At 45.9% G+C, this 26,213-nt stretch overlaps 2 protein-coding genes across 3 annotated transcripts; both read right to left on the minus strand.

The window, feature by feature from the left end:
* On the minus strand, positions 1-2,276 carry c1h1orf115 (chromosome 1 C1orf115 homolog). The gene is made up of 2 exons (XM_061218711.1): positions 1,871-2,276; positions 1-1,119 (listed from the first exon to the last, which is right to left on the minus strand). Exons 1-2 carry the CDS (start codon positions 2,138-2,140, stop codon positions 988-990), a joined length of 402 nt encoding a protein of 133 aa, XP_061074695.1. The 5' UTR covers positions 2,141-2,276; the 3' UTR covers positions 1-987.
* Positions 2,277-2,571: 295 nt separating this feature from the next.
* Positions 2,572-25,156, minus strand: LOC133136327 (transcriptional-regulating factor 1). Of its 2 annotated transcripts, none has more exons than XM_061253705.1 (14): positions 24,980-25,156; positions 18,343-19,980; positions 17,077-17,120; positions 15,971-16,100; positions 14,803-15,079; positions 14,472-14,538; positions 12,679-12,815; positions 12,053-12,156; positions 11,741-11,816; positions 11,198-11,286; positions 8,736-8,870; positions 7,824-7,940; positions 6,807-7,009; positions 2,572-5,008 (listed from the first exon to the last, which is right to left on the minus strand). In XM_061253705.1, exons 2-14 carry the CDS (start codon positions 19,678-19,680, stop codon positions 4,750-4,752), a joined length of 2,976 nt encoding a protein of 991 aa, XP_061109689.1. In that variant the 5' UTR covers positions 19,681-19,980; positions 24,980-25,156; the 3' UTR covers positions 2,572-4,749. The 2 variants fall into 2 exon arrangements, with proteins under 2 accessions (XP_061109689.1, XP_061109700.1); XM_061253716.1 differs by having other exon boundaries at positions 24,976-25,156.
* Between the last annotated feature and the right edge of the window lie 1,057 nt (positions 25,157-26,213).

Below are 26,213 nucleotides of genomic sequence, written 5' to 3' on the forward strand. Positions count from 1 at the left end.
CAGGTAAACATTCTCACTTCACGTATCTACAGTACACAATGTTCATTTCACACACATCACACATCAAATCACGAGTATTCGTTTTGCATCTTAAGGAAGGATAACATACAGTAATGGAAGGATAACATACAGTTATGGAACATTCTGCTGAAGAGCACGGGGAGCAGATAGCTTAATTCATTTCACAATTTATACATTACGGATGTAAACACATGTATTTTCAGATAAAGCAAGACTATGTTAACATATGGTCAAATATTGCATACAGAATCAAATAAATAAATTAACACTTAACAATTAATGTCATGAGTAAGAAATACACATTATTGCCATCTATGCCGTACAGGGCTGTGTAATGGAGCTATGTAATCAGCCACTGATATTATACATACTGATATTATACATACTGATATTATGTATTTAAAGCAGTGGTTACCAACATCAGTCCTGGGCCTCTCTGTGTATGTTGGCTCTTGTTCCAGTCACAGGTGCAATCCCTGAGTTTTAGTAAGGTGTTTTTCTGGTTCAGGTTCTGGTTCTGTTCGGGTTGGTCATGAGGACTGTGGATCAGGTTCTGGTTCTGTTCGGGTTGGTCATGAGGACACTGGATCAGGTTCTGGTTCTGTTCGGGTTGGTCATGAGGACACTGGATCAGGTTCTGGTTCTGTTCGGGTTGGTCATGAGGACACTGGATCAGGTTCTGGTTCTGTTCGGGTTGGTCATGAGGACACTGGATCAGGTTCTGGTTCTGTTCGGGTTGGTCATGAGGACAGTGGATCAGGTTCTGGTTCTGTTCGGGTTGGTCATGAGGACTGTGGATCAGGTTCTGGTTCTGTTCGGGTTGGTCATGAGGACAGTGGATCAGGTTCTGGTTCTGTTCGGGTTGGTCATGAGGACTGTGGATCAGGTTCTGGTTCTGTTCGGGTTGGTCATGAGGACAGTGGATCAGGTTCTGGTTCTGTTCGGGTTGGTCATGAGGACAGTGGATCAGGTTCTGGTTCTGTTCGGGTTGGTCATGAGGACAGTGGCTGCAGAGACAGGCGTTGAGTAGCTTGCAGCGAAGCTCTGCAGCCCCACAACCAGGCACTTCCAGCTGAACCTCAGGGCCTTTCTAACATTCTGCACACACGAGACACAAGACCTTACTGCAGTACAGGACACCAGTCACACTACAGCTCAGTACCAGTCAAACTGCCGTGCAGAACACCAGTCACACTAGAGTCCAGTACCAGTCAAACTGCAGTACAGGACAGAGCTGTAGTTTGTAAATTTAATTGATTATCGATCACACAGAATGCTTGTATTTGTAAAAGTAATATGCAGACGTGGTTATGTTGCTACATTCTCCAAAATAATGTGACAGCGAAGGTACATTTTTGTGCTTCAAGGATCAAAATATGCCCTGAAAGTAATGTTCTCTTTGGTTATAAATAAGTATGTTTTCCAAGCAAAAAAGAAGGTACAAATTAATGATATATTGCTGGCTAGGTGTACAATTCCATGTACCTCTATGGCAACAACCATTTGTGTCCAAACATCATCAATTTCAGGCTTGATCTGTTTTATCATTTTAATCTGCAATTTAATTCTTTTCATCTTATATTCAGGTAAATTATATCCAACCATAACACAACAGGATCTCCTGCAAGACGCCACTTTACAACCACAGATTAACCGGAGTCCATTCCAGCTCCAGCTCCATTCACCAGAGTGAATGATTAACTCCAAAGGTCAGACACAACTAAAAAAGTTGTGTAAAAAATAACTTTTTACAAACAAGTAACAGGACAGTTCAGTAACTTAGAGGCTAAAGCTGTGTCTGCCGCCCAACCCTAAGCCAGAGGCCCTCGCTGAGATTTCACTCACATACCTTTCTGTACCTCTTGTACTTTTCTTTCTTTTTCAGTTTCCTGTCCTGCTTTGTTACGGCCTTGATTTCGTCTTCTTCGATCAGCGGCTCGTAGCGTTCGGGCAGAAAGGCGACATGGACTTTCTTTGAGCACCTCTCCTTGCCGTTTCTCTGGGCCTGCGGAGTGTGTGAGCCCCCGCCGCCCTGTGGGTCGTCCTCGGTAACGATCCGGTCGTCTCCCGGGTGACAGTGCAGAGACCCTGCAGTGAGCCCCCCCCGTGTGGCAGACATGTTCCCCTCCAGTGCGGCCGCGACACACACAGGCCACAGCTCACACCGGCCTTGAGGGAGCGGACCTTTGAACACCACGTCCCTGAGCACAGAAGAGGTGTGGGTGTGTGGCTCTGTGTGTGCATGTATGTGTGTGCGTGTGTGTCTGTGTGGGGGTGTGTACGTGTGTGTGTGTGGCTGTGTCTGTGTGCATGTGTCATACTTTTTCACAGGACTATATGTAGACCTAGTACATACTGCATAATAGTGTATTTTATGTTATATATTTTGTTCTCTTTCGTATTAGACTAAAGTTATTATATTATTAAAATACACATTTAGTAAATATGACACTATATATTACACAATATCTATTAAATAACATTCACATTCAGAAGTCTTACAGACTGCACTTACTGTAGCATTATATTCATAGCCAAAAACAGCTTGGCCAAATCTTAGAAATGTTTATTAATCCAAAACATCATCCGCATTCTTATGGTTGATTGAGGAATAAAAAAGAGACATTTTACGGCACCTGATGCCATAAAATAAATCTTCCATTACATTACAGTCCACCCACTGTATCGCAGCCAATCCCTGTAGAGAAGAGAGGAGTGCCTGACTGATTGCCATGGATGTGAGGAGACGTTCGGACACTGCAGCAGGTTTCACTGGGGTTCGGTGACAAACTGCAAGTGCAGCACATATTTAAAAATGGTCTCTTTCCGTCTAAGTTCAGTTTAACACTGACCCAGTGTGACCACCAGGGGGCAGCACAGTCCCTGTGAAATGAATCAGTGGAATGGAGACAGAACTGGGTATTACATCAGGCACAGTTTAGTGAATCCTTTCTCCTGTATGTTGTCCGGCAAATGATCCCATCACGTTAATCCCTGATTCAGCAGGACATGACACCTCGATACCACAGAGCAGAGATTATCTCTTATACACGGCTGAAGCACACTCTGATCCAAGTTACAATTTTACTGAATATTCTTTTCACAAAGCAAACAAAAGTGCAACTTCCATTTCCCATATTATCTCAAGTTTATACACATTGACCAGTACAAGTAACCTCCAGCAGGTAAAGTAGAGACATAAATACAGCACGGTGTGACATCCTGAGAAACAAGCAAACACCCAGAGTGTGTGTGCGTGTGTGTGTGTGTGTGTGCGTGTGTGTCTGTGCGTGTGTGAGTCTGTGTGTGTGCGTGTGTGTCTGTGCGTGTGTGTCTCTGTGTGTGTGTGTGTGTGCTTGTGTGTGTCTGTGTGTGTGTGTGTCTGTGTGTGTGTGTGTGTGTCTCTGTGTGTGTGTGCAAGTGTGTGTGTGTGTGCGTGTCTGTGTGTGTGTGCGTGTGTCCCTGTGTGTGAGTGTGCGTGTATGTGTCTGTGTGTGTGTGTGCGCGTGTGTGTCTGTTTGTGTGTATGCGTGTGTGTGTCTCCGTGTGTGTGTGTGCGTGTGTGTCTCTGTGTGTGTGTGCGCGTGTGTGTGTCTGTGTGTGTGTGTCTGTGTGCGTGGGTGTGTGTGTCTGTGCGTGTGTGCGTGTGTGTCTGTGTGTGTGTGTGGGTGTGTGTCTCCGTGTGTGTGTGTGCGGGTGTGTGTCTCCGTGTGTGTGTCTGTGTGTGTGTGTCTCTGTGTGTGTGCGTGTGTGTGTCTGTGTGTGCGTCTGTGTGTGTGTGTGTGTGTGTGTGTCTGTGTGTGTGTGTGTGTGTGTGTGCAGAACAGTACACACATGGATTCCTGAGCAGGACCACATTCGATTGCATTTTCATAATTATTTCTTTACAGTTAAAAATAAACAAACTAAAATGATATACACAAACACCTACACACACACACACCGTGACACCAAAAAATATATACAGTACAATACAAAAACATTTACAACAATAAAAGTGGGAATATTTTTGGGACTATCTTGCGTGTTCCTGAAAAAGTTGAGAGATGAAGATATCTGCTGAATTCCAGTATGAAACACTCATCCGACTCCCTGATCCGTGCCTAAACCTGCATCGTACAGCATCAGAACTATTATGGTCTGTTCTCAGCCTCAGAAGTGGCCGTGTCTCCAACACTGCCTCTGTCTTTTACACCATTAAACACAACGTGCCCATTTAATCACTGATGTATGTATGTATGTGTAAATGTATATATTATGGACTATTCTACCCTCCTGAGATCCTGCGTCCTCAAACGCGGACATTACATTGTGGAATCCCTGAGCTTGATACAGTATTTATCTTACCATATGGGACATTCAATTAAACATACATATACATATTTTCACTGCAACATATTTTTGTCATCCAGGACACTTGTATTATGTAGAAAATATATAAAATATAAAAAATTTTAAAAAGCTTTTTTTTCCTCTGGGGCTTGTGGAGAAGGATAACGCCTTATAAGCCTCTGATAATGAAACTCCTGTGAGCTCAACCAATCACAGCTGCTCCTGCAGGATAAGCCACCAATCACAGCTGCTCCTGCAGGATAAGCTACCAATCACAGCTGCTCCTGCAGGACAAGCCACCAATCACAGCTCCTCCTGCAGAATAAGCCACCAATCACAGCTCCTCCTGCAGAATAAGCCACCAATCACAGCTCCTCCTGCAGAATAAGCCACCAATCACAGCTCCTCCACTGAAATAAAGGGTCCTGCCTCCATCTGAAGTAGGGCATGCACTGGGAGGAAGGGGTCCTCTTCCTCCTCCTCCTCCTCCCTGTGGACGCAGAGGGACTGGATCCGGCCATGGTGATTGGCGGGTCGGGGCAGAGGGGTGGGTGTGGCGGGATGATTGACAGGTTGGAGGAGCCAGTCCTGGGGGTCGTCCTGCTGACGGTGCGTCTTCATGTGTGCGTTTCTGCTCTTGATCTTCAGAAACACCCTGAAGAGACGGGTTTCAACACCCAGCTTCCATTAGTACAGCCCCAATTCAGCACTGTCAATCAACACTACAAGCAGAGCTTTACCCCCAATCAACACTGTCAATCTACACTACAGGCAGAACTTTACCCCCAATCAACACTGTCAATCTACACTACAGGCAGAACTTTACCCCCAATCAGCACTGTCAATCTACACTACAGGCAGAACTTTACCCCCAATCAACACTGTCAATCTACACTACAGGCAGAACTTTACCCCCAATCAACACTGTCAATCTACACTACAGGCAGAACTTTACCCCCAATCAACACTGTCAATCAACACTGCGCATCCAGTACGTCCACAATTTTACACCACCAATAAACACTGCATCCAGTACACCAATGTAACACGGTCAATCAATACTGTGCACCCAGTGTAAAAAAAAGAAACAGCTAAGACCAAATGTATATATTTAAAATCTTGGATGTCTAATACTTTTGCACAGTCCTGTGAATAACAGATTACTATCACAAACCCTTCTGACACAGCAGTACGCAACACATGCCACAGGGCTCTGTCCATGACAGATCTTATGTCTTCAGACACCCGGCATAAGCTTCCAGTTTTCAGTGCAGATCTCTGCCACACACACACACACATACACACTCTGCCAGCATGCAGTGAACCAGACCTTTTAAATATGCTAAATGAAGGTATTTTTAAAATATTGAAAGCTGTTATGTGCAGTGGTTTTCAAACACATGCCCATGACTCATTTTAATAAGGTATTTACAGCAACAGTCTTTTTATAGCCCTGAAACGCTAGCACATCGAAACGCTGGCCCGTCGCGGCACTTCCTGCTCCGTGCGTCAGACACTTCCTGTTTCGGGCCCTCGTGTTCTCTCTGGGGCTGAGGGACGGCTTTTGGGTTTCGGCTGCGAGCCGCGTCTTCAAACGCTGTGGCCGTTATCGCAACTCGGAACGAGAACTGACCACATCCTTTCTGTGCAGAAGCCCTCCTGTTAGCGCTGCTAGCAATTACGCGACTCTGAGGACAAGAGAAGCAGACTGCCTCATACGAGAGACAGGGCCCGGGTCTGGAGAGATGTAGTATTTACAGACCGACTGGGGTGTGAAAATGCAGTGTCACTAAAACACCGGTGCCAGCTAATTGTGCAATGTGTGAGCTGTTTGGGGGGGTTAGGGTTAGGGCCCAGTACAGACTCTGAGAAGGTAGCAAAATGCAGAGTTCTGTCTGGGTGTAGAGTTTTAAAGACTAATTAAGCCCTGGATCACAATGCTTTTAACTGTAAATGTGTTTGTATGCCTACTTTATAGTCGAACATTTAAATCCTCGTCATTATTGCAACATTTATGAAATAATATAATTTTAGCCTACCAAACTGGTAGAAAAGCATGTTCTGCTGCCGGATAAAGTTTGAAATATGATGTCAGTGTGTGAGATGGAAGATGGAAACTGCTGTACTCAAGGTGGTAGAGCACCACCTAACCCAAACCCTGACCCAGACCATAACACTGCCCCTAAACCTTATCATAACACTAATCCCCTAACATTATCCCTAAACCTAACCCAAACACTATCCCTAAACCTAACCCGAAACACTATCCCTAAACCTAACATAACCAGAATCCTTACTCTAACACGAACACTAACACTGACCCTGGTTCTGGTTAGCCAGCTAGCAACTGAGCTAATAGGCCAGGCCTGCTGTGCAGATTAATATGTGCAGTTTATTTGGGGGGGGCGATACGCAGAAAGCGTTTCCATGACGACGGTTACGGGGTGACTCACTTCCCGCACTCCTTGCAGGGGAAGATGTGGGCGGGGTCTGCGCTGCTGGGGGAGGCGGAGCCTAAGGCAGGCAGGGGGGCGGAGTCAAGGGCCGGCTGGAGGGAGGGGCTGGGGAGGATCCTCTCCAATGTGGGCCTGGGGGCGGAGCCAGGCCTGCTGCGGATCGAAGCCGGGCTGTGCAGTGCATGCTGGGTAGTGGAGTTCTGCAGAGGAGCACATTCAGAAGTCATGTTGCAATAGAAATGTATTTTCACAAAAATATCGCACTTTCACTTTCAACCAGTGAAGGAATGCTTTATTCCTATTTATACTTCATAACATAGTCATTGCGGCAATGTTGCGCAACTGAAAAGTCATGCAAACTCCACTTCTAGTGACGTTGGTAACACTTTACGATAAGGTTACAGAAATTCATGTAGTTGTCAACTCACTAACTACTGTTAAGCTGTTCAGCTTTGTTTAGGTTTTTTACATCATTCATTCATGTTAACAACTACATTCATTAATGCTAATTCATGCTGGAATTAAAAAAGTTAATGTATTTGTTAATGGTTAACTAATTATAAGTTTATCTTATGATTTGTATGAATATTATGATGTATAAATCATTAATGTATTTGTAAATCAATAAATTATTCTATATCGATATACATTTATATATTCTATATCAAATGATTAGGTGTGGGGTGTGGAGGGGGGGGTGTTATAGTAATTGCTGCCATGTTAGAAAAAGACTGAAAAGACACAAAGCTCAACACGCTCTGGAGAATGAAGGCTCGTAAAGTGTCTGAAAAGGTAGAAATGCTGGTTGCCGCGGCGGCACCCCGCTGCGGCTGCAGGGTGGGAAAGCCATGACATTTGCAGAGGCGCTGAGTCACGGCGTGTCGGGTCGGAGACGGACGACCGAGAAGGGAGATCTCACTGACAGGAAGGGGCCGGGGACTGTGGGTGTTTCCACGGTAACTGGCAGGAAGTGGGCTCTCGGGTAACGTGGGTCTTCATGGGTGGAATACTCACAGCGGCGCGGGCCAGAAGGTCACAGCCAAAGTCTCCAATCTGATTGGCTGCTGGGCAATCCAAGTCGGGTGACCAGTGGGCCTTCACTTCCTGTTTAACACCACCCTGCTCCTCCTCCTGCGCACCCAGGAAGGAACAGATACATCTCTTTATCTTTCTCTCTTTCTCTCTCTCGCTCTCTCTCACACACACATACACATGCACACACACACATGTACACACACACATACGCCCACATACACACACACACACACACACATACACATGCACACACACACACAGAAGCACATGCACTCACACACACACATACACGCACACACACACACACACACACACACACACACACACACATACACATGCACACACACACACACACAGAAGCACATGCACTCACACACACACACATACACGCACATACACACACACACACACACATGCACACACACACATGTACACACACACACACACACACACACACAGAAGCACATGCACTCACACACACACATACACGCACATACACACACATACACCCACATACAATCACACACACTTACATGCACACACACACACACATACACCCACAAGAGAAGCAGACTGCCTCATATGAGAGACAGGGCCTGGGTCTGGAGAGATGTAGTATTTACAGACCGACTGGGGTGTGAAAATGCAGTGTCACTAAAACACCAGTGCCAGCTAATTGCTCTACGTGTGAGCTGTTTGGGGGGGGGTTAGGGTTAGGGCCCAGTACAGACTCTGAGAAGGTAGCAGAATGCAGAGTTCTGTCTGGGTGTAGAGTTTCAAAGACTAATTAAGCTCTGGATCACAATGCACACACATACACCCACATACATGCACACACACTTACATTCACACACACACACACACACACACACATACACGTCATAGTCTCACCTGTGATTTGGGGGTGTGTGGCCCTCTCTCAGACCCCAGACTGACTGGGCGAGCCGGCTGTCTCTTCCCCAAACGGAGCCGCTTCTTCCAGGTGTAATAATACTCCACACACTGAGATACAGTCTTAGTCTTCACCTGTAACACACACACACACACACACACACATACACCGTCAGTAATACTCCACACACTGAGATACAGTCTTAGTCTTCACCTGTAACACACACACACACACATACACCGTCAGTAATACTCCACACACTGAGATACAGTCTTAGTCTTCACCTGTAACACACACACACATACACACCGTCAGTAATACTCCACACACTGAGATACAGTCTTAGTCTTCACCTGTAACACACACACACACACACATACACCGTCAGTAATACTCCACACACTGAGATACAGTCTTAGTCTTCACCTGTAACACACACACACACACACACACACACACACCGTCAGTAATACTCCACACACTGAGATACAGTCTTAGTCTTCACCTGTAACACACACACACACATACACCGTCAGTAATACTCCACACACTGAGATACAGTCTTAGTCTTCACCTGTAACACACACACACACATACACACCGTCAGTAATACTCCACACACTGAGATACAGTCTTAGTCTTCACCTGTAACACACACACACACACACACACACACACATACACCGTCAGTAATACTCCACACACTGAGATACAGTCTTAGTCTTCACCTGTAACACACACACACACACACACACACACCGTCAGTAATACTCCACACACTGAGATACAGTCTTAGTCTTCACCTGTAACACACACACACACACACACACATACACCATCAGTAATACTCCACACTCAGATACAGTCTTTGTCTTCACCTGTAACACACAAATTGTACCACTGTACAAATACTTATGGACTGCAAATCTGTACATCTGGGCTTTTGACAGTCAACAATTAAGAAATTTGGATTTAAGCCAACCTCTCATGCTGTCCTAATTTTATTTTAAAAATCCAAAAATTCAGAAATGAATTCTAGGTCAGAAATGATTACCTATTCAAATGGCCTCTCGTGTACTTGACAGTGATTCAAATGTAGAGTCACATTTCCCAGCACAGCCGTTTTTAAGACCATACATGGATGTTTTTTGTGTTTTGTTTGTTCAGTGACACAGCCATTTATTTTCTCCGTGACATCATACGTTGCCTGTGTGCTCAGAGCTGACTCATTTCTGTAGAGTACAGTAGAACAGCACATTTCCTCTTTACAAGACCTTTCGGTGAAGCTTGTCCAGTCAGTGAGACCTTTTATTAACCTTTATTTAAGCAGGTAAAGTCTCACTGAGATGAACAACCTCTTTTACAAGAGAAGCAGCATGAAGCAAATAAACATGAAGGTTACATATGGAAAATAAACATTTATTTAGGTTTAGACACAAAGACAATGTTTAATACTGCTACATTCTGTGTCCATTAGAACTGAAACACGTTCACCGCGAGAAATGAAGTGTTTCTGTTGGCTGTTCCTAGCAGCTGGGACAGAGAACCTGAAAGCTGTTGCGCCCAGCTCAGCGCAAACACGCAGAACAGACAACTGCAAAGCATCTAGAGAACGCAGGCTCCAGGCCACGGCTTCTGGAGAGACATGCGTACAAGCAAGTGGGAACCAGCCCAAGGAGAGCTTTGTAGATTAAACTCAAACAGTGGGCATGCCTGTGTACACAGAGTCACTGAGACTCAGTCAGTGGGCATCCCTGTGTGCACAGAGTCACTGACACTCAACCAGTGGGCATCCCTGTGTGCACAGATTCACTGAGACTCAGTCAGTGGGCATCCCTGTGTACACAGAGTCACTGACACTCAGTCAGTGGGCATCCCTGTGTGCACAGAGTCACTGACACTCAGTCAGTGGGCATGCCTGTGTACATAGAGTCACTGACACTCAACCAGTGGGCATCCCTGTGTACACAGAGTCACTGACACTCAGTCAGTGGGCATGCCTGTGTACACAGAGTCACTGACACTCAGTCAGTGGGCATGCCTGTGTGCACAGAGTCACTGACACTCAACCAGTGGGCATCCCTGTGTACACAGAGTCACTGACACTCAGTCAGTGGGCATCCCTGTGTACACAGAGTCACTGACACTCAGTCAGTGGGCATCCCTGTGTACATAGAGTCACTCAGCCTTCACATGCAAGGACAGCCTGGCCTGGAGTCCCTTCTGACTGCGCTGCATCTGTCTGTGTGTCGAGAGTGTGCACAGTGTGTGTGGACAGGAGTGTGTGTGGAGTGTGTGCGGACAGGAGTGTGTGTGGACAGGAGTGTGTGAGGACAGGAGTGTGTGAGGACAGGAGTGTGTGTGGAGTATGTGAGATGATGTATCAGATGTATCAATCAGATAAAGGACTGGCACAGTTCATGCCAAATAACAGCACTTCCTTTAGTGAAACATAAGGTACCATTTTCTGTATGAGGAAGAAGTCCTTATGGTGCAGGATAAAGGCTCTGTTCAGCTGTTTCTTCTCTGCAAGAGTCCAGTTATCAGAACCTGCATGCAGACAAATGCAAACACAAACACACACACACAAACCAGGTAAAATTTGCTTTAAGTGGACTGGACTCCTTTTGCGTAATTCATGTATGCTCCATTTTACTGTTTTACCATTTTACGAATGACAAGCATAGATGGTCTGAATAATAACAATAATAATAATAATAATAATAATAATAATAATAATACTTTGCATAACACCTTGGGAAATACCTGGCCAAATGTAATACTAGACACTCAAGCTAGCAACATTCCAGGATCCACCCAAATTCATAAGCAATAAATACAAATTAAAGGATAGAATCTGCAGGGTTCTCACTGAAGGGCAGGGATTCGGGCTGCTGCCCGGATTAGCCCCACAAACCCTGATTGTGCCCTGCAGGGGGCTCCATGACATACCCCTGGGCAATCTAAATTAGGACCAGGTCCAGGTAAGATGAGCCTCACACACCTGCATAGTGGTAATCTGCCAGGGGCTTAAGACGGTGTCTCAATGGCTTCTGCATCAGCAGCCTGTCTAGTGTGGCCTGAGGAGAAAAGAGATTACAGTTCAGTCCTCATCACACCTGTACCCAGATGAGCTCACTCCTCATCACACCTGCACCCAGGTGACTTTACACCTCATCACACCTGCAGCCAGGTGACTTTACACCTCACCACACCTGCACCCAGGTGACTTTACACCTCACCACACCTGCATCCAGGTGACTTTACACCTCACCACACCTGTATTCAGCCTGAGAGTGAAGTGTCTGTTTCTCACCATGAAGTCCCCTTGGCACTGGAACAGGCAGTGGAGCGCAAACTCCATGTTAGTCCCTCCTCCAGGCAGAATACTGGAGCACGCCATGTTCAACAACGCATCCACTGAGAGAGAGAGAGAGAGAGAGAGAGAGAGAGGGAGAGAGAGAGAGAGAGAGAGAGAGAGAGGGAGAGAGAGAGAGAGGAAGAGAGAGAGAGACAGAGAGAGAGAGAGGAAGAGAGAGAGAGGGAGAGGGAGAGAGACAGAGGGAGAAAGGGGAAGAGAAAGAGAGAGGGAGAGGGAGAGAGGCAGGGAGAGAGAGGGATGGAGGGAGTGAGTGGGGGAGAGAGAGGGATGGAGGGAGTGAGTGGTGGAGACTGGGGGAGATTTGGGGGAGACTGGGGGGGAGATTTGGGGGGAGACTGGGGGGGAGATTTGGGGGAGATTTGGGGGGAGATTGGGGGGGGTTTGGGGGAGATTTGGGGGGAGTTTTGGGGGAGATTTGGGGGGAGATTGGGGGGAGATTTAGGGGAGATTTGGGGGGAGATTTGGGGGAGATTTGGGGGGAGACTGGGGGGAGATTGCTGTGCAACAGTGAAACAACTGTGCATACTGAGGGGGCAGGGCAGTGAAGGGGGTGGGGGTACCTCTCTGATTGGCTGGGATTTCCTGGGCCCCCCAGGGAGACCAGAGCGGATGGGCCTTATGGGCATCCCTGTCCGTGTGGGTCGGTCTCTGGACCTCCGGAACCACAGCCTGGAACTGGGGCCCGATGTTGATCCGCCTGCAACAGCAAGACAGGTGAGCCACAGTGAGACAGCTAAGCCACAGGTGAGTTACCGTGGGATAAGTGAGCCTACACTGGCTACACTGTCTGTCAGGAATGCTCTTGGTCTTGCTGCTTCCTCCCATGGTCGCCATGGAAATGTTTCAGAAGAAATCACAGACCTGGCATCCACAGAGTCACGGGAGACGACCTCATTGACATGTCCATCCGAGTGGATATTTGTTTCCATATGAAGATAACTTTGTTCTGTTTTTCCCTCTCTTCCTGTGTCCAGAGCTGCATCTGGTTTGTCACCACCTGCCAAATCATGCCTAGGAGGGGCCCATTCAGTTAAGGGAAACCGGACTCTCCCAGCAAGTATGAGACCACAGAATGAGAGATATCTTCATGACCTCTGGACTCTCCCAGCAAGAAAGAGAGATATCTTAAGGACCTCTGGACTCTTCCAGCAAGAATGAAACCACAGAATGAGAGATATCTTAACATTTACCATTTACCATTGAAAGACCTTTGGACTATCTGCTCAAGTCAGGGAGCTTTTCCCTGCCTCTCCAGACCTTCTCTTTGTCCTACTCATCCCAAGATCTTCCTTCTCAGATGACAGATCCTAAAGAAGTATTCAGTAAAAAGTAGGCCCCGTCTCTTCCTTTTCATTGGCTATACCAGTGTGCTATCGATCTGCTGCCTGGTGCCTGCCCTCTTCTTCATCTTCATCTCTGTACTCGGGGTATTCTAGTTGCCAACCTCAGGATGCTAGTTTGTAAGTTGATGTATTCTTCAAGGGTTCTGATTGTATCTGTATGGTCACGCTAGGACTGGGAACCGTACTGTCCTCTCAGGTCCTCTTCCCACTCGTCCCTGTGCTCGATCTGCACTTCGTTGTATGTCGCTCTGGATAAGAGCGTCTGCTAAATGCTTTGCGATAAAGTAATCTCTAAGGTAGCACCCGGATGGATCCCGGCCAAGACACAAGCTGTCAAAAACTGGCTGACACCCAGCTTAGCTCTGGCCCTTTCTGGGCTTCGCTCATTTCTATTGAAGGGTCATCCAGAACTTCAGGACTATTACCTCACCTCTGACTGCTCTCACTAAAGCCCATTCCCCCCAGTTCCATTGGTGCTGGACGCTTTCAGAAGCTCCAGAAGGCTGAGAAGGTTTTCATTGACCTGCAGCGGCACCTCTGCCCCTGCCCTGGAGATCCCTGATCCTGCCCTCCCCTTCATCATTGAGGTGGATGCCCCGGATGTGGACGTTGGCGCTGTCCTGTCCCAGCAGTCCAGTGACAAACAAGCTGCATTCTTGTACCTTCTTCTCCTATTACCTCACTCCAGCTGCATATAATCATGACATTGGAAACAGAGAGTTCGTAGCCCTCAAGCTAGTGGACACACTGGGCCAACTTTTCATTCTTAATGCCGTGCGTTCTCAAGTCCTGCAGTGGGGGATTTGTGTTGTCTAGCCATTCAGGAACGCCGAAGATCATTTGACTCTCTCAGGCCGTCAAAGTGCTGAAGAGGATTAACCTACTCCAGGTCCCCGACACTATGTGGATTAACCCCACATTCCACATCTCCCCGCTCCAGCTGGTGGCAGAAGACTGTTACAAAGAGGCTTTACAGAGTAGCAGAGGTTAGTGCAAGAGATGTGGCTTACGGTTTGATCTGCACCAGCTTCTCTCCTGAACTCGTAATCTCCCGTTTAACGGCGCTGTCCAGGCTGCCTGTTAAACACACAAACACACACTACCTTACACCTGAATACTGCAGCAACTGCGTGACATACACTGAAATTCATACATATCCGTTAAAATATAACGGTTAGTTGCAGGTGTATCCGACCGGTGTATGGAGTTGCTGGTGTAACAGGTAGAGAACGAGGGTTAGGATTAAGATTTGGATTATGAGGTTATGAGATATTAGGGTGAGAGTTGGTTGCTAGGAGTTTGGGCTAGTTTCCAGTGTAACAGGTGAAGAGGGGCACTCACCGGTCCTGTTGAGCAGCACTCGAGGGGGGAAGAGAGGGGGAGGTGTCCTGGCGGGTGAGGCTCCGGGGCAGATGATGTTGAAGAGCCCAGAGCCCTCGCGGGAGGGACACAGCATGGGGGGCGGGGTGTAGGACTGAACCCCTCCCAGCAGGGGGCGGGAGCGCAGCAGGCTCTGGAACAGCACAGCGCCGTTCGGGGAGGTGCTGATCAGCGGCTCTGAGTTGGACCGGCTCCGCCTGTCTGGCCCCGCCCCTGAGCCCCACCCCATTTTTAAGGGCTGAGAGAACAGACACACCGTGACACTCAGATAATGTCCCATCATCACAATCAGCCAACGTGACATCACAATCAGCCAACGTGACATCACAATCAGCCAACGTGACATCACAATCAGCCAACGTGACATCACAATCAGCCAATGTGACATCACAATCAGCCAACGTGACATCACAATCAGCCAACGTGACATCACAATCAGCCACGGTTGTTCGCAGAGGGAGAAGTGTAAAGCAGGATCTGTTCAGAAACAAGTGTATGCAAAGTACAGATATTTTGGGAACAACCACATCCGCTTCTCATTGGCCTCCACTGGCTTCCTATTGCCGCACGCATCCGATTCAAGGCCCTAGTGTTGGCATTTCAGGCTGCTAAGGGGACTGCCCCACATTACATACAATCCCTGATCACTCCCTACTCCCCAGCTAGACCACTCCGGTCTGCCAGCTCTGGTCGCCTTACGGTTCCCTCTCTACGGGCACCTGGCGGTCGAGCTGCACGTTCACGCCTGTTTTCCGTTCTGGTTCCTCAGTGGTGGAATGACTTGCCTACCGCTGTCAGGACAGCAGAATCCCTCCCCCTATTTCGACGCAGACTCAAAACACACCTCTTCAAACTGTACCTTAGTCCTCCCTCCTGATTTACCCCGCCCCCCCCCTTCTGATACCCCTATCCCTGTCTAACCCCCCCCTCCCCAAAAAAAAAAAAAAAAAAAAAATTGCACTTATGATGACGACTATATGTTTAGAACAGCAGTCCAGGTGTATTTTCCTAGTTCTGGATTTGATGCTTTGACTTGTGGTAGAACCTATGCACTTGTAAGTCGCTTTGGATTAAAAGCGTCTGCCAAATGACTAAAATGTAAAAATGTAGAGTAAAGCCCCCCCCTCACCATTTTGGGCGGGACCCCTCCCCCATGGGAGCGCATATGACCATTGAGAGCCGGCAGACTCTTGAACTCCTTCTGACATATGGAGCACAGCAGCCTGGAGGAATCATTCCCCATCAGCTTCACCAGCACACTGTGAACAACACACATTATTCACACTATACACACTACAGTAAATCCTCAAATTGTGTCCGGGATTCTATTTGAAGCCGGGCCTCGGATAATAGCCGGGGGCGTGGTCGATTCGGACAAATAAAGGCCGGCCCCCAAATACAAGCCGGGGTAATATTGCCTACCAGTAGGGCTATCAGTCCATGAGCACTAGAAGACATTGTTTCGATTTAACTCAATGAAATAAAAGAGCTCTTCTTAATATTTTAATATATTCTAATTTGGTTTAATACTGTTGCCAATGAAAAGTCGTTGTCCTACACCATGGGTCTCCAACATGTTGCTCTCAAGCTACCAGTACGCAATAAGGTTTCCATGTATTTACAGCACAGCGCACATTCAATGAATGAATGAAAGCGGCTGCCTTGGCTCGCAATAAACAGACGGGTGGAAATCCCGACACTCTTTCAACTACATAAAACTTAACAGCAAACCACATACACATATACACACTATACACTATACATACTATACACACTATATACTATACATACTATACACATTATACACACTATACGCACTATATACATGATACACATTATACACACTATACACACTATGCACACTACACACACTATAGACATTCACGATGCACTATACACATTAAACACAGCATACATACTATACACACTATGTACACAGTATACATATTATACACTATATACACTATACACACTACACACATTACACACACTATACACATTCATGACACATTATACACACACTATACATATTAGACACGCTATACACATACACTATACACTATGAACATACACACACTATACACATCTGATAGACACACTACACCATATACTCATACTCAAGCACACATTTTACATACTAAACAGACGATAAACACACACAATATACACACATCTAGAAACAACATAAATAAATAAAAGTATTTTTATTATTATAAAACAGTATGATGATCGTACCTCTCATCCTGACACAATGACTGGTCCTGGACTGATGAGCACATCTTATAGAGCAGGAGGAGAGTGTGTTACACAGCTTTTATACCTTTTATACCTACAGACACACAGCTTTATACCTTTTATACCTACAGACACACAGCTTTTATACCTTTTATACCTACAGACACACAGCTTTATACCTTTTATACCTACAGACACACAGCTTTTATACCTACAGACACACAGCTTTATACCTTTTATACCTACAGACACACAGCTTTTATACCTACAGACACACAGCTTTATACCTTTTATACCTACAGACACACAGCTTTTATACCTTTTATACCTACAGACACACACCTTTTATACCTACAGACACACAGCTTTTATACCTACAGACACACAGCTTTATACCTTTTATACCCACAGGCACACAGCTTTTATACCTTTTATATCTACAGACACACAGCTTTTATACCTACAGACACACAGCTTTATACATTTTATACCTATAGACACACAGCTTTATACCTTTTATACCTACAGACACACAGCTTTTATACCTTTTATACCTATAGACACACCGCTTTATACCTACAGACACACAGCTTTATACCTTTTATACCTACAGACACACAGCTTTATACCTTTTATACCTACAGACACAGAGCTTTTATATCTTTTATACCTACAGACATACAGCTTGTATACCTTTTATACCTACAGACACACAGCTTTATACCTTTTATCAAGCTCAGGTATTTCTGAATCCGTTTCAGAGAATACAATAACATTCAGAGAACAATAAGATCCGACTGTCTCCTGCTTAGTCTAATCAACTGTACATCACTCTGGATAAGAGCATCTGCCAAATGCCAATAATGTAATGTAATGTAATGTTATGTAATGTGATTTTAGTTCAGCGCACACTAAAATGATCTTTTCAAAGTATTAGCTAAAGTTAGCTAACACTGGTGGTGAACAGTCTGGATATGTTGAACACACGTCAGGTAAACACACAGTAAACACACAGTAAACACACAGGTAAACACACAGGTAAACACACAGTAAACACACAGGTAAACACACAGTAAACACACAGGTAACACATAGGTAAACACACAGTAAACACACAGTAAACACACAGGTAAACACACAGTAAACACACAGTAAACACACAGGTAAACACACAGTAAACACACAGGTAACACACAGGTAAACACACAGTAAACACACAGGTAAACACACAGTAAAGACGGTGGCAGGTGAGGCTGTAGTTGGTACCTGTCTCCACTGAGGGGCGCCGGGTGAGCAGCACGGGGGTGGAGCAGGGGCGTGGAACTTCACCTCTGACCTCCGCTGGCGCGGACTGTGAGTGGCAGCGGGCAGCAGGGGCTGTGGCTGGGAGGGGGCGGGGCTGGGGTCCAAAGGGCTGAGATGGGCGGGGCTTAGCAGGGCGGGGCAGCAGGAGTCGGAGCAGTATGGGTCGCAGTGGAGGGGCGGGGGCTCGTCCAGCATCTGGGAGCGGAAACCGCTCTGCTGGGGAGGCAGGCTGTGGGCCCGGTGCGGGTGCAGATTCTGGTTCTGGTTTTGGTTCTGGTCCAGGAGGTGGCTCTGGTTTGGGTCCAGCAGGTGGTTCTGGTTCTGGTTTTGGTGGTGGCTCTGGTAGTAACAGGGGGTCTGAGGGATTGAAGGCACTGGCTCAGGTTGAGAGTACAGGTGGATGTTACACCCCTGACTGTAGGGGGGGGAGAAGGTCGGAGACAGGTGGGAGTTTTGGTGGGCAGAGTTAGCGAATGTGTGGGTGGAGACGGTGTGCGTTTGGGTGGGGTTTGAGTGTTGGAGGGTGGGGTTTGTTGTCAGGTGAGAGGGGTTTGAGGTTTGAGGGCCAGGGTTAGTGGTTGGGCAGGAGTACAGGAGGTAGTTCATGTCTTGCTGCTCCTGTAGGGGGCGGTATTGCTCCTGCAGCAGGTACCCATGCTGAGACGACACACCAAAGCCAGGTCTCTGGCTACAGCTGCTCATTGGCTGGCACTCAGCTGGGCGTGTCTGCTGGCTCCCCATTGGCTGAATCACTGCTTGCTGGGGTTTGTGGGATAGGAGCTGCTGCAGGACAACATCGGTGGGCCTGGTGAGGCAGAAGGGGAGGGGCATGCCCAGGCTGGGGGCGGAGCCCCGGAGTGTGCGGAGGCTGTGATTGGCAAAAGCGTTGGTGAAGGAGTCCAGCCTCTGCTGGGCACTGTTACCCTGGGGGGGTCCATGGGGTGGGGTAGGGAGCTGGTACCCCTCCCCAGGGCAGCCCTTACCCTGCTCCACAGCGCCCCCTGCAGGCCTGGAGCCCCAGAGCGGGGCCATCTGGAGCCAGGGGCCCCCGGGTCGGGCGGGGCCCGGTCCGGCACAGGGGCTTTCAGGGGCCGAGAGGCCGGGGGACTGGGGGGGGAAGGGAGGGGACGGCAGCTCAGTGGCGCCCCCGGTGGAGAGATAGCCGTGGCACAGTGCCGCGGGGTCATGCTGTGGAAAGTAGCCTCCGTCCAGGCATCCCGCGCTGGGCGGGGCTTGGTAGAAGGACTGCTCCGTCATACTGAACACCTGGACGTGCTGACAGAGCGGATCTCCTGTCATACAGGTACCAAACAGTACACCAGGGTCCAGAACTGATGGTTTTCCACCCTCCCTTTACCTGGGAGACAGGAGGGAAGTCCGTCGCACTAATTACCTGGGAGAAAAGAATGAGAGGGACGCCTATGGTAGACACTAACAGTTCAGAGATTGTGACAGTGACACACTGAACACTGTTACTGAGATTGTCTTTGGCATGGTCAGATGTAGTGGGGGCGCGGCATGGGGGGCGTGGCGGAGCTGTTCATCCAGGTGTGTGTGCCTGATTCCCCTGCTTCATGATGGAGTATTCATTTTGCTGTCCTGCCACACAGAACACAACACTGTCAGACACAACCCAGACACAAAAACCACACACATAAATGACCTGATACCTGATACTGCAACAGATTCACCAGTGAAAACACCATCCGCAAACACCATCATCACCATCTCACTTTATTCACTTCAGATAGTTCAGTAAGACACAGTCCTCCATCTGCCTGTTAATGCCTGCATGTGTGTGTGTATCTGTATGAGAGTATGTCTGTGTATGCATGCTAAGTGTTAATGAGAGAGAGAGAGAGAGAGAGAGAGAGAGAGAGAGAGAGAGAGAGAGATTATTGAATTGACAGCGCTAACATAACTATTAGCTGTGATGTTCTCAGTGTCTGTTGAATTGACAGTGCTAATATAATATTAGTGGGGTTATTAGGAGTAGCACTGGGGGTGTGTTCAGTAGAGCTGGGAGTGTGTTCAGTAGTGTGTTCAGTAGAGCTGGGAGTGTGTTCAGTAGTGTGTTCAGTAGGGCTAGCAGTGTGTTCAGTAGTGTGTTCAGTAGGGCTAGCAGTGTGTTCAGTAGTGTGTTCAGTAGGGCTAGCAGTGTGTTCAGTAGTGTGTTCAGTAGAGCTGGGAGTGTGTTCAGTAGTTTGTTTCGGCAGTGATGGTTGATGGTCCCGGAAACACAGTCCCCGCTCTCTGTGCCATGAGGCTTCCTGAATTTGACCACAAACTATTTTGTCATCCTTTTCTTTTCAAGTAGCTTCCACTCGTCGTTTATGTTATACAAAAATACAGTTGTTACAATTATGTTTTTAACAGTGTTTATATCGCAATATCATATCCAGTATAAAACAATAAAACATGCTATGGATTGGCACTATGCATTAGTATGTATGTATGTTTCCTCAGTGAGGGTGTGTGCTGAACGAACACACACACACACACACACACACACACACACACACATGAACACATGCACAGACACACACACACACACAGACACACACAGACACACATGCACATGAACACACACAGACATAAACACACGCATATGAACACACACGCACACACACACACACAAACACACACACATGAACATGCACAGACATAAACACACGCATATTAACACACACACACACACGCACACACATAAACACTCACACAACGCTTAGAGCCACACATATGAGACAGTCTTGTTTAATCTGATGGCTACATCAGCCTGAATCCATGACACACTCAATATTCAAACGGTTAATATTAATTCACTGGAGCTGGATATTGCCCACAGGAAGCTGAGCACCTTGTTTGGCCTATTTGTTGAGTATGGCCTCTGTGACATCACTTCCTGCAAACCGGTGATTGGTGGTATCTTTTTCTTTGTTCGGAGTGATGGCACAACATAAAAACCCAACCATTCAACAGATAACAGACAACTGGCACTGATACGATCACTGTTATTACTCTATGAGCACCGTCATTTCAAGCTGGGTAACTTGTCAGCTGTTATATTATATTACCAACCACAGCAGAAAGGTGAGGTCACAATACTGGCAATGGTGATGAGATAGAAGGTGTGCAGAAAAACCGTTAGACCACACTACATAACGTGCACTTGCCCCATCTTTACAGTTTCAACAGAACTTTATTTCACAATGTAATTTCAGCTGTTTGGCTGTTCATGCTGGTTTGGCTTTTATTCACATATGGCTATGGCCCAGCAAATCTTTACTATAGAACGTGTCTACTTCATGACCAATGGTTATTATATTACATCAATATTAGATCAACTTAAACAAGTGTCATAGTATATCTGGTTGGAATATTGGTAATAGTTCCTGTAGCTGGCTTGTTCTAACTGGATTTACACATCTGTGGCATTTAACATCACACCAGAACACCATCAGCTTCACATTAGAATATCATCAGCTTCAGAATCCTGCAGTCTGTGTCTATAATCCTGTAGCCTGTGTCTATAATCCTGCAGCCTGTGTCTCTAATCCTTCAGCCTGTATCTCTAATCCTACAGCCGGTGTCTCTAATCCTGTAGCCTGTGTCTATAATCCTACAGCCTGTGTTTCTAATCCTGTAGCCTGCATTTCTAATCCTACAGCCTCTGTTTCTAATCCTACAGCCTATGATTCTAACCCTACAGCCTGTGTCTCTAATCCTGTAGCCTGTGTCTCTAATCATGTAGCCGTGTTTCACAACAACTATGGCCAGATTGGGGCCAAATGTTATCCGTGAGAGTTGATTTAATACTGAACATTTTACTGTATACTGGCTGAAAAACACCACATTTCTTCAAAATAAAGTTCCCTCCATAATGTTTGGGACAAAGACCAATCATTTATTTATTTATCTCTGTACTCCAAAAAAAACTAATTTCTTGCTATATCAGTTTGGGATCATTGTCTTGCTGTAGAATGAACTTCTGGCCAATGAGTTCTGAGGCGTTCCCTTGAACTTGAGCAAACAGGATGCGTCTATTCACTACTACCATCAGCAGTTATATCATCAATGAAGATACATGAACCAGTACCTTCAGTGGCCATAACAGCCCCACCACCGTGTTTCACAGATGAGGTGGTATGCTTTGGATCTTGGGCAGTTCCTTCTCTCCTCCATACTTGTTTTATTGTTGCCTAAAGACAACTGGCAAGTGTCACATTCAACCACCATGTTACTCTTTTAACACATTCGACCACATTCTGGCCCTTCTCCTCTGACCTCTCTCATTAACAAGGCATTTTTACCTGCTGAACTGTTGCTCACTAGATGTTTTTCACACCATTCTCTGCAAACTCTAGAGTCAGTTCTGCATGAAAATCCCAGGAGCTCAGCAGTTTTTGAGATACTCAAACCACCCTGTCTGGCACCAATAACCTTTCCACTGTCAAAGTCCCCAGGCTGATGGTTGATGTGAACATTAACTGGATCTCCTGACCTGTATCTACATGATTGTATGCATTGCATTGCTGCCACATGACTGGCTGATTAGACAACCGCACGAATAAGTAGTTGTACGGGTGTTCCTAATAAAGTGCTCAGTGAGTGTATATTGTCCAATGAAAATTTAAAAGTTTCAAAAATGACAGTTGCCCAGTCGCAGCCGTTAAGTGCAGTCAAACGAACGGCTTACACACGAGTCCCTGAGTCCCTGGATGTGTTTAAAAGAGTAACATGGGGGTTGAATGTGACATTTGCCAGCTGTCTTTAGGCAACAATAAAAAAATGGTGCTTTTTTGTCATTATTAAATCATTTAAATATATATTGGAAATGATAACTGTCAATTAGCTATGACTTTCCACTCTGTTTGTTACCAGATACCTCCAGGATACGCGCTCATCTTGGGAGACTGAATTTTCACAAGCTAGCTAGTATCGATAAACCAAAGATAAGGACGCTGATTTACCCATTAATTAGCTACCGTTAGCCAAGTTAAGATATAACGAGCACAACTAGCAAACTAGCTAGCTAAGGATATCCATAATATCATTACATTACATTACATTATTGGCATTTGGCAGACGCTCTTATCCAGAGCGACGTACAACAAAGTTGTATATCACCTTATGAAAGCAAACTAGCTAGCTAGCTGGCTAGCTAGCTAAAAGAATATAAGTAGAAATGGTATAATAGTCCTTAAATGGCCCTCTAATTTAAGTGAACCTAACATTAGTCAAATATTTGCATTGTCTTGTCTGAAGGCCAGCAGCGCAAACTATGGGTCACGAGTTATAGGCATAGCTACGACGCATACGAGGAGAATATTCTCAACCGGTTGAAAATACATTTTCAATCCTTTTCAAACGCTTACTTCTCCTAAACCTAAACAACGGACATATTTAATACTTTCATCGTGTTTCTTCAATGCCCTCTTGTGCAAATTGCATAAAAAAACATTGAAAGTGTGACCAACCACCATGTTACTCCTTTAAATTCTACACAAAATTAGTTAAAAATGACTCTTAAGAATCTCTTCTTAGAGTTTTGTATGTTCCAAACAGTTTTGGCAAGCAATTAAACACATCTAAACACCTATGAAGCCATGTCCACCAAACATTTTGGTGCCCTGAAATGGGGGAACTGTATAAACACCGCTGTCATTTTAACATGGTGAAAACAATTATTGAAAAAAAATACTCTTTAATAAAATCTAAGAATGTGCACTTTAACCGTGTGATTCCATATCCAAAATTGTAGCAAAGACATAATGGGCCTTTGTCCCAAACGTTACGGAGAGCACCGTATGAAGCAACGTGAAAAGTTGGGTGATATGGAAGGTAAACAATAGTAGTCTAGTTAAATTGTGTTTTAGGGTCAGTAGGAACTGCCAATGCTGTACTGACATTGCACACACTGTTTCGCATACAGTAGCACAGACTCGCTCCTGTTTTAACGCGCACCTACGTTATTCAACACTTCAACGTCAAAACAACGTCATAGTTTCACAGACACATAGTGTTCTGATATCTGGCAATCTTCAATTTCGTGTTACAGGCGAAGAAACGGCCAAGTCGAAACTTTTGATGATTAGCAAAGGGTAATGCGATAGTTATTAGATCTTCCCTATATTGACACAAAGTTCAAAGTTTCAGAACGACAATATTCAGCTGGTCCCGCTGAAACCTGCTGCGGAAAGCCTGGCCCCTCATGCGAGAAATCTAGCGATATACTGACAGCACTGTCGCTTCGCTTCGATCGCGACTCTGTTGGACAGGACCACGACCGCGTGCGTGTTCAGAACATGCACACACATATGTATATGCACTTCACATTTCAAAGCGCGGCACTTTTGGTTCCATAGCAGAAAGTCGTGCACTGAGGACTATAGCGTTGACACCTGTGCCCACCCCACAGAGGCGCCTGAACGTGTGGCACATTGACCTTTCCTCACTCTAAAATAACTTAATTCGCATAACAGAAACTTGATAGCGTCAGTTCTAAAGTATCAATTTTGAGGCCGTGCGCAGAGGTTAAAGACACACATTTTTGAGAACATACAATCAGCTTGCAAAAACAATTGGCCAACATACCTACCTTCTGAAGAACATGCAGGGAAGAGAGTTCTAGATTACAGACGTTACAGTTACAGAAGCCAGGAAATTATGTGTTTTAACAGAGCAGCTACGTTGTTTCACTTTAGGATATATCTAATGTAGTAACAGCTCTGGGTAATTTAAGTGATGAGCAACATCCCTCTGCTGGTTATTTTGCGTTCTGCCGCATAACTACAGTCATGTAAACAAATATGAATCCGCCACACAACAGCATTAATAAAGTAGTACTTCTTCGTAGTATTTCGTCACATTTTGCTTGCGGGAGTGAAGCGGGAGTATTCGCCATTTTATGCTACATTTGCATGAAACGTATTTGTAGAAATGTGATGTTGTCTTTTAATATAAGCAGTAAAAGTATTTTCGAACTAATGCCACGAATCATTCCGCGCAGTGGTAGATATTTTGAGGAGCAGGAAGTGTAAACGAAAAGTAATGCCTCCCTCTCTCTCTTACCACGTTTTTAGAATAGGCTATTTTTACGCAGACGTTTACAGGGCGTCATGGTATCATAGCGATTTCCCTTTCGTTGTGCTACTGTACTATGCTTTCTGACTGCAGTCTGCTCGCAGTAATGTGACATTGCACTCGAGAGAAACCTGCCGACATGCAGAACTTATCATTCTGAATAGACACGCTAAACGGTTGTTCATGCGCTTCGACAAACTACAGAAACGTCTCAATGACACATTTTACAAATTCGCTGGTTTATTCATGCTGACGTTTTCACTAATTGATCGCAAGGTGTCAGTGTTACACCGCAATGCGTAACGTTTGCGCTCTGATAGGGAATTTTGCAGAAATAATCCGCTATATTTCCATCCACATTATTCACACAAAGGCCAGCATTACAACGTCTCTCCTACAGGACTGACAAAGAAATAGTCGCATGCAAAAAGTTGTGTTTTAAAGGTCATTTAACAGTTTTTCTCGATTGCTAACTTTAGTTGAAACTATGGTCTGCTTTATCATGAATGCTGCAGGAGATATTTTCCTCTTTGCATTCTGAGGGAAAACTTCTGATGTGATATCAATGACAAGCTCTGCGCTGATCGACTAGAAAGAATGTACTGAGCATTCAGTGTTCAGTAACAGACTGAGAACGCAGTGTTCAGTGATGTGTGGAGAGTGCAGTGTTCAGTCCTGTGGAGAGTGCAGTGTTCAGTAATAGACTGAGTGTGCAGTGTTCAGTAATAGACTGAGAGTGCAGTGGTCAG

The sequence above is a fragment of the Conger conger genome, chromosome 1 (assembly GCF_963514075.1).
Source record: "Conger conger chromosome 1, fConCon1.1, whole genome shotgun sequence".
NCBI classification, from domain to species: domain Eukaryota; kingdom Metazoa; phylum Chordata; class Actinopteri; order Anguilliformes; family Congridae; genus Conger; species Conger conger.

Bases quoted from the DNA above. Each gene is read 5' to 3' on its own strand.
- LOC133136327 (XM_061253705.1), bottom strand. From the start codon at position 19,680: ATGACAGGAGATCCGCTCTGTCAGCACGTCCAGGTGTTCAGTATGACG. The intron at 16,101-17,076 runs GTACGATCATCA...TGTTGTTCACAG, and splicing joins TCATTGTGTCAGGATGAGAG to TGTGCTGGTGAAGCTGATGG. The intron at 11,817-12,052 runs GTGAGAAACAGA...TTTTCTCCTCAG, and splicing joins AGTGCCAAGGGGACTTCATG to GCCACACTAGACAGGCTGCT.
- c1h1orf115 (XM_061218711.1), bottom strand. From the start codon at position 2,140: ATGTCTGCCACACGGGGGGGGCTCACTGCAGGGTCTCTGCACTGTCAC. The intron at 1,120-1,870 runs GTATGTGAGTGA...TCGTGTGTGCAG, and splicing joins AGTACAAGAGGTACAGAAAG to AATGTTAGAAAGGCCCTGAG.